Here is an 8,478-nt window from a genome sequence, read left to right on the forward strand (position 1 = left end):
GGGAAGGAGACACTGCTTCTTTACAGTCAGATAACAGATGCTGAAGTGATTTGGTTTGAGGATTTATTTATTTTTCCTATATACTTTACCCCCTTTTTCGTGATATCCAATTGCGATCCAATTTTGATTTTGTGTCATCGCTGCAACTCCCCAACGGGCTCGGGAGAGGCGAAGGTCAGACATGTGTCCTCCGAAACATGTTCCGCCAAACCCCCCTTTTCTGCACCTGCCCATTGGGGATGCAGTGCTTTAGATCGCTGTGTCACTCGGGAGGCCCTAAGTCGGACATTTTAAAGTGGAAATTACAAACTTTAGACGTCTTTTTAAACTCAAACACACTACTGTATTTCCTTCGACAACAGTTTGATCAAATTAAGATCCTACATGTGTACCTTTTGCACACACACACGCAAGCGCGCACACAAACACGCACACCCACTCTTGTGACGGCAAAGTTTAATTAGCCACAAATCTGCACTGTCTGCCTCTCTACCGTAAGTTGAGTTACAGCAGCAACTGCTGTGACCTTTTAAAAGATGTATTGATTTGTTTAATGTGACTTACCGTGTGTGCTCAAACTCTGCCGAATGTCATTGCGTGAAATGGAAGCAGGTTGAAAGCCGTATCGATTGAGGAAACATGTTACATAATTGACATGTCTGGTGTGACAGGACGAGTGCGCTAGTCAGGGAAGTTAACATATGACTTTTCCTCTGGACCATACAACCCGATGTCTGCTAGGCAGGTCGTACATGATACGAAAGACGACAATCTTTCAAAGAACAAAATTGGTCATCCCTTTGTCAGTTTTTAAAGTAACGCTCCAGAACATTTGTATTATTCCAGCCGGTAGTTTTGAAAGCCTCAGTCCAAAACGGGTCCCCGCTTTCTGTGTACTACATCATGCAATTGTGTACTACGTCATCCAAATGTGTACTACGTCATCCAAATGTGTACTACGTCATCCAAATGTGTACTACGTCATCCAAATGTGTACTACGTCATCCAAATGTGTACTACGTCATCCAAATGTGTACTACGTCATCCAAATGTGTACTACGTCATCCAAATGTGTACTACGTCATCCAAATGTGTACTACGTCATCCAAATGTGTACTACGTCATCCAAATGTGTACTACGTCATCCAAATGTGTACTACGTCATGCAATTTTGTACTACGTCATCCAAATGTGTACTACGTCATCCAAATGTGTACTACGTCATCCAAATGTGTACTACGTCATCCAAATGTGTACTACGTCATCCAAATGTGTACTACGTCATCCAAATGTGTACTACGTCATCCAAATGTGTACTACGTCATCCAAATGTGTACTACGTCATCCAAATGTGTACTACGTCATCCAAATGTGTACTACGTCATCCAAATGTGTACTACGCCATCCAAATGTGTACTACGTCATGCAATTTTGTACTACGTCATCCAAATGTGTACTACGTCATCCAAATGTGTACTACGTCATCCAAATGTGTACTACGTCATCCAAATGTGTACTACGTCATCCAAAAATGTGCAATTTTGTACTACGTCATCCAAATGTGTACTACGTCATCCAAATGTGTACTACGTCATCCAAATGTGTACTACGTCATGCAATTTTGTACTACGTCATCCAAATGTGTACTACGTCATCCAAATGTGTACTACGTCATCCAAATGTGTACTACGTCATCCAAATGTGTACTACGTCATCCAAATGTGTACTACGTCATCCAAATGTGTACTACGTCATCCAAATATATGTTACGTCCTGCAAAGAACTGTCAAATAATAATGTTTTGCAATTCGTATGATATGTTACGAATCAAATTATATTTTTTTACGAATTTGTTGAGCTTCAGATCCCGGACTGCGTCTTTAACAGGTACATTGACAGTTTGGTAATTTAGCAGACGCTCTAATCCAGAGCGACTTACAGTCAGTGCATTCAACTAAGGTAGATAAAACAACCACATATACAAGCTAGTCAAAACTTTCTCTTCTCCGTCCTCCTTTCCTGTCTTTAACAAGGAAAAGTCACTTGCCCCTCCCAACACCATTATCTCCCTCCCAGTTCTCTGATGAGCTGTGTCGGTGTCCCAAATGGCACTGTATTCCCTTTAAAGTGCACCATGTAGGGAATAGGGTGCTATTTGGGATGCATCAAGTGTTTTCTTACACACCTTCAATCACCTGTACTCTGAGTCATTGTATCAGAGGAGATGGGTTTCCATTTGGGGAATGGGATTCAATAGGGCAATCTGCAGGAAGAGAAAATAGCATTACATCTTGGCTGGCTGGATCACTTCCTGTCCCTTGATGCTTTCACTACTCCTCTCTGACTGAGGCATGAGTCATTACACACACACACACACACACACGCACACACACACACACACACACACACACACACACACACACACACACACACATGAACGCAGGCAGGCAGGTACACACACACACACACATGAACGCAGGCAGGCAGGTACACACACACACACACACACACATGAACGCAGGCAGGCAGGTACACACACACATACACACATGAACGCAGGCAGGCAGGTACACACACACACACACACATGAACGCAGGCAGGCAGGTACACACACACACACATGAACGCAGGCAGGCAGGTACACACACACACGCCTCCTGCAGGTATCTGACTGACGATGTAGTATCATTACCCTGAACATTAGTCTCTCTATGAGTCATCTGTGTGCCTTTAACCCAGACCTCTCCCTCCCACATCAATGGTTTCCAGCTGAGCCTTTCCTCCATCTCTTCCCTTTTCCTTTCCATCCCTTTCCCTCCATATAGCTCTACCCAGGGAATTCTGGGAAATTACCCCTCCACCACCCCCTCAAAACAAACAACCAACCTCACTCTCTGTGAGTTTTCCCATTTCTTTCCCCCCTACTTTCCTCTCTAAAGCCTTCCCGTCTTGAATGGTTGCTAAGATGTGGTGATGCAGCACAGGACGTTATCGGGCTGATTGGATTGCGGCGGCGCCTGGGTTGCCGCGACAGCAGAAGCGTTTGGCTGTTAAGGCGTTAATAAAGTCACGTTGCGGCTCCGTTGGAAAGCCTCAGGCGGGGAGACCCGGGCGTGATGGATCACTCCTTGTCAGTTCAATTTGAGAAATGTATTGAGACTACATGGGGTTGGTGGTGGAGGGGTTGAGAGGCATACAGGTAGCGTAGAGGGAGAGGGGGATGGAGAAATGGATGGAGAGAGAGAGGTGTAAAAGATGGATAGTGTGATAGAGAGCGTAACAGGGAGATGGAGAAATGGAGAGAGAGCTAGAGAGGTGGATGGGAAAGGAATGAGAGGCTAAGAGGGAAAAGAGAGAGAAATTAATAGAGAGAAAGAGAGAAGGACAGGGAAAGACGGATAGAGAGAGGAGTGAGGTAAAGAGGGAGATCAGGAAAGAGAGGGAGAGGAGAGATGGATAGAGAGAGGAGTGAGGTAAAGAGGGAGATCAGGAAAGAGAGGGAGAGCAGGAAAGAGAGGGAGAGGAGAGATGGATAGAGAGAGGAGTGAGGTAAAGAGGGAGAGCAGGAAAGAGAGGGAGAGGAGAGATGGATAGAGAGAGGAGTGAGGTAAAGAGGGAGAGCAGGAAAGAGAGGGAGAGGAGAGATGGATAGAGAGAGGAGTGAGGTAAAGAGGGAGAGCAGGAAAGAGAGGGAGAGGAGAGATGGATAGAGAGAGGAGTGAGGTAAAGAGGGAGAGCAGGAAAGAGAGGGAGAGGAGAGATGGAGAGAGAGAGAGGAGTGAGGTAAAGAGGGAGAGCAGGAAAGAGAGGGAGAGATAGAGAGATGGAAAGAGAGAGGAAAGAGAGGAGAGGAAGATGGGGAGAGCAGGTAAAAAGAGCAGGAAAGAGAGGGAGAGGAGAGATGGATAGAGAGAGGAGTGAGGTAAAGAGGGAGGCAGGAAAGCAGGAAAGAGATGGGGAGAGGAGAGATGGATAGAGAGAGGATGGTGAGGTAAAGAGGGAGAGCAGGAAAGAGAGGGAGAGGAGAGATGGATAGAGAGAGGAGTGAGGTAAAGAGGGAGAGCAGGAAAGAGAGGGAGAGGAGAGATGGATAGAGAGAGGAGTGAGGTAAAGAGGGAGAGCAGGAAAGAGAGGGAGAGGAGAGATGCGGTCACATTTAGGGACGTTCAGAAAAAGGACGAGAAATGAGAAAAGGAACATATGTGGCAACAAACAGTGAGAGGAAATAGAGAGAGAGACAGATTGAGGGAGGAGGTGGTGGGAATGAGAAGTAATGTTTCTTCACTTCTAATGCGTTGCTCATTAGATATTTATAGCCACATGAAGTCCCGGGGCTATGAAGCAGCTCTGACCTGTTCAGCCCAGGCAACGTCTCCGTCCCAAATAGAACCCTATTCCCTCTTTAGTGCACTACTTTAGACCAAGGCCCATAGGCACTAAAAGGAAATAGCGGTGACATTTTGGACTTCTAACACAGCATTCTGAATGGTAGAATACAGTCATGCTGTTTACACAAACAATCAAGTTGGGCAAGCAGTGAAAATGCCAGTGAGAATGTCTGCAATCTCCAACAGCAGAACACTATTGCTAATTCAATACGTCACCGTGTCATTTTCTATGGGCTTGTGAGTAATGGGCATTCGCTGATGTGTCGAATGGATTCTATAGTTCCCGGTTCGACTTTAGTGAGAATCCAGGCAGAGCCCAGCAATATAGACTAGAGATCTACAGGGAGATACCAGAGGCCTGGCAGAGTGGTATCTTTCCTATCCTCAGCTCTTCAAGCAGTAGAACGAATGGGTTTTCTCCCTGTCTTTCTTATCTTCACTCTCCCGCTCTCCTTCGCACTCTCTTTCTCCGTTCTCATCTTGCCTTCCTCCCTCCCTCGCTTTCTTCCTTCCTTCCACACCACCTGTCTGCTCTCTCTCTGCTCTATCCACTGCTCTCTGTCTCTATCTCTGCTCTATCCACTGCTCTCTGTCTCTATCTCTGCTCTATCCACTGCTCTCTGTCTCTATCTCTGCTCTATCCACTGCTCTCTGTCTCTATCTCTGCTCTATCCACTGCTCTCTGTCTCTATCTCTGCTCTATCCACTGCTCTCTGTCTCTGTCTCTGCTCTATCCACTGCTCTCTGTCTCTATCTCTGCTCTATCCACTGCTCTCTGTCTCTATCTCTGCTCTATCCACTGCTCTCTGTCTCTATCTCTGCTCTATCCACTGCTCTCTGTCCACTGCTCTCTGTCTCTGTCTCTGCTCTATCCACTGCTCTCTGTCTCTATCTCTGCTCTATCCACTGCTCTCTGTCTCTATCTCTGCTCTATCCACTGCTCTCTGTCTCTATCTCTGCTCTATCCACTGCTCTCTGTCTCTATCTCTGCTCTATCCACTGCTCTCTGTCTCTGTCTCTGCTCTATCCACTGCTCTCTGTCTCTATCTCTGCTCTATCCACTGCTCTCTGTCTCTATCTCTGCTCTATCCACTGCTCTCTGTCTCTATCTCTGCTCTATCCACTGCTCTCTGTCTCTCTCTGCTCTATCCACTGCTCTCTGTCTCTATCTCTGCTCTATCCACTGCTCTCTGTCTCTATCTCTGCTCTATCCACTGCTCTCTGTCTCTCTCTATCTCTATCTCTGCTCTATCCACTGCTCTCTGTCTCTGTCTCTGCTCTATCCACTGCTCTCTGTCTCTATCTCTGCTCTATCCACTGCTCTCTGTCTCTATCTCTGCTCTATCCACTGCTCTCTGTCTCTATCTCTGCTCTATCCACTGCTCTCTGTCTCTATCTCTGCTCTATCCACTGCTCTCTGTCTCTCTTTCTCTCTCTCTCTCTCTCTCTCTCTCTCTCTCTTCTCTCTCTCTCTCTCTCTCTGTCTCTCTCTCTCTCTCTCTCTCTCTCTCTCTCTCTCTCTTCTCTCTCTCTCTCTCTCTCTCTCTCTCTCTCTCTCTCTCTCTCGCTCTCTGTCTCTCTTCTCTCTCTCTCTCTCTCTGTCTCTCTCTCTCTCTCTCTCTCTCTCCGTCTCTCGCTCTGTCTCTCGCTCTGTCTTTCGCTCTGTCTCTCTCTCTTTCTCTCTCTTTCTCTCTCTCTGTCTCTCTTTCTCTCACTTTCTCTCTCTTTCTCTCTCTTCTCTCTCTCTCTCTCTCTCTCTGTCTCTCTCTGTCTCTCGCTCTGTCTCTGTCTCTCTCTCTCTCGCTCTGTCTCTCGCTCTGTCTCTCTCTCTTTCTCTCTGTCTCTCTGTCTCTCTTTCTCTCTGTCTCTCTGTCTCTCTCTCTCTCTCTCTCTCTCTCTCTCTCTCTGTCTCTCTCTCTGTCTCTCGCTCAATTCAATTCAATTCATGGGGCTTTATTGGCATGGGAAACGTGTTAACATTGCCAAAGCAAGTGAGGTAGATAATATACAAAAGTGAAATAAACAATAAAAATGAACAGTAAACATTACACACAGAAGTTTCAAAACAATAAAGACATTACAAATGTCATATTATGTCTATATACAGTGTCGTAACGATGTACAAATGGTTAATGTACAAAAGGGAAAATAAATAAACATAAATATGGGTTGTATTTACAATGGTGTTTGTTCTTCACTGGTTGCCCTTTTCTTGCGGCAACAGGTCACAAATCTTGCTGCTGTGATGGCACACTGTGGTATTTCACCCAGTAGATATGAGAGTTTAACAAAATCGCATTTGTTTTTGAATTCTTTGTGGATCTCTGTAATCTGAGGGAAATATGTGTCTCTAATATGGTCATACATTGGGCAGGAGGTTAGGAAGTGCAGCTCAGTTTCCACCTCATTTTTTTGGCAGTGTGCACAAAACCTGTCTTCTCTTGAGAGCCAGGTCTACCTACGGTGGCCTTTCTCAATAGCAAGGCTAGTCTCACTGAGTCTGTACATAGTCAAAGCTTTCCTTAAGTTTGGGTCAGTCACAGTGCCACTGTGTACTCTCTGTTTAGGGCCAAATAGCATCTCTCTCTGTCTTTCTCTCACTCTCTCTGTCATCTGTCCATTCTTTCTATCTCCCTCTGCTCCTCCCCCATCCCTCCTCTCCTCTCTTTGACCTTCTCTTCCTCCTTTCCTCTGTCGCCTTCTTCCTCTTTCCGTCTCACTTCATCCATCTCCTCTCCTTTCCTTCCCTCTCTCTCTAACCTTGACCCCTCTTTCTTGCCTCCCATCCTCTCTTTCCCTGTCCCATTGGTCCTAACCCTTTCTCTCTTTCCCTGTCACATTGGTCCCAAACCTTTCTCTCTTTCCCTGTCCCATTGGTCCTAACCCTTTCTCTCTTTCCCTGTCCCATTGGTCCTAAACCTTTCTCTCTTTCCCTGTCCCATTGGTCATAACCCTTTCTCTCTTTCCCTGTCCCATTGGTCCTAACCCTTTCTCTCTTTCTATGTCCCATTGGTCCTAACCCTTTCTCTCTTTCCCTGTCCCATTGGTCCTAACCCTTTCTCTCTTTCCCTGTCCCATTGGTCCTAACCCTTTCTCTCTTTCTATGTCCCATTGGTCCTAACCCTTTCTCTCTTTCCCTGTCCCATTGGTCCTAACCCTTTCTCTCTTTCCCTGTCCCATTGGTCCTAAACCTTTCTCTCTTTCTATGTCCCATTGGTCCTAAACCTTTCTCTCATCCCCTCTCCCCTCACTAACCTCTCAGTCTCCCTCTTCCTGCTCACGCCTTCCACTCCATTGCTTCCCCCCATCTCCGCTAACCTCCAACCTCACATCCCTAATCTCTTTGTCACCTCTGTCGGTCTTTACCCTCATCCCCCATCAATTTCTGCCCTCTCTCCTCTCACTGCACCTGATCTCCATTTTGGAAGTTCCAGAGGGCAGCAGACAGCCTAGAGGTTAGAGGAGTGCTTCATCAGTTGGAAGACTGTGGGTTTGAATCCTATTTCTGTTCTCTCCTCCTCCTCCAGATGACCCAGGAGCAGTACATCCTGGCGGCCCAGCCCAACACCCTGAGCCAGCGGGTACACCAAGGTGCCCAGGCCTACCCGGTGGGTATCTACGGCTGGAGGAAGCGCTGCCTCTACTTCTTCATCCTCCTGCTCCTGGTCACCATGATCGTCAACCTGGCGCTCACCATCTGGATCCTCAAGGTCATGAACTTCACCGTGGTGAGTTACCCATAGTGCCCCCTGGAGGTCTGGAGGGGAAGTGTGACTGTGTGCTGAGAGGTAGCTTGTTGTAAGGCTGGTGGTTTGACCCGCGCAATGCTATACGAGTGTTGAAAAGTTCACCATCTGGTTCTTGAAGGTCATGAACTTCACCGCAGTGAGTTACCCATAGTGCCCCCTGGAGGTCTGGAGGGGAAGTGTGACTGTGTGCTGAGAGGTAGCTTGTTGTAAGGCTGGTGGTTTGACCCGCGCAATGCTATACGAGTGTTGAAAAGTTCACCATCTGGTTCTTGAAGGTCATGAACTTCACCGCAGTGAGTTACCCATAGTGCCCCCTGGAGGTCTGGAGGGGAAGTGTGAC

The 8,478-nt window shown here is 46.9% G+C and overlaps 1 protein-coding gene across 1 annotated transcript in view; it reads left to right on the plus strand.

The window, feature by feature from the left end:
• LOC121845937 (zeta-sarcoglycan-like) overlaps positions 1-8,117 on the plus strand; it is a gene marked incomplete at its 3' end in the record, with an annotated part of 222,863 nt that extends 214,746 nt beyond the window's left edge. Inside the window, exon 2 of the mRNA XM_042318323.1 lies at positions 7,917-8,117. Within this exon, the coding sequence (XP_042174257.1) occupies positions 7,917-8,117 (201 nt within the window). The remainder of the gene's footprint in view (positions 1-7,916) is intronic.
• Positions 8,118-8,478: the final 361 nt, after the last annotated feature.

Source organism: Oncorhynchus tshawytscha, unplaced genomic scaffold (assembly GCF_018296145.1).
Source record: "Oncorhynchus tshawytscha isolate Ot180627B unplaced genomic scaffold, Otsh_v2.0 Un_contig_1016_pilon_pilon, whole genome shotgun sequence".
Classification (NCBI taxonomy): Eukaryota; Metazoa; Chordata; class Actinopteri; order Salmoniformes; family Salmonidae; genus Oncorhynchus; species Oncorhynchus tshawytscha.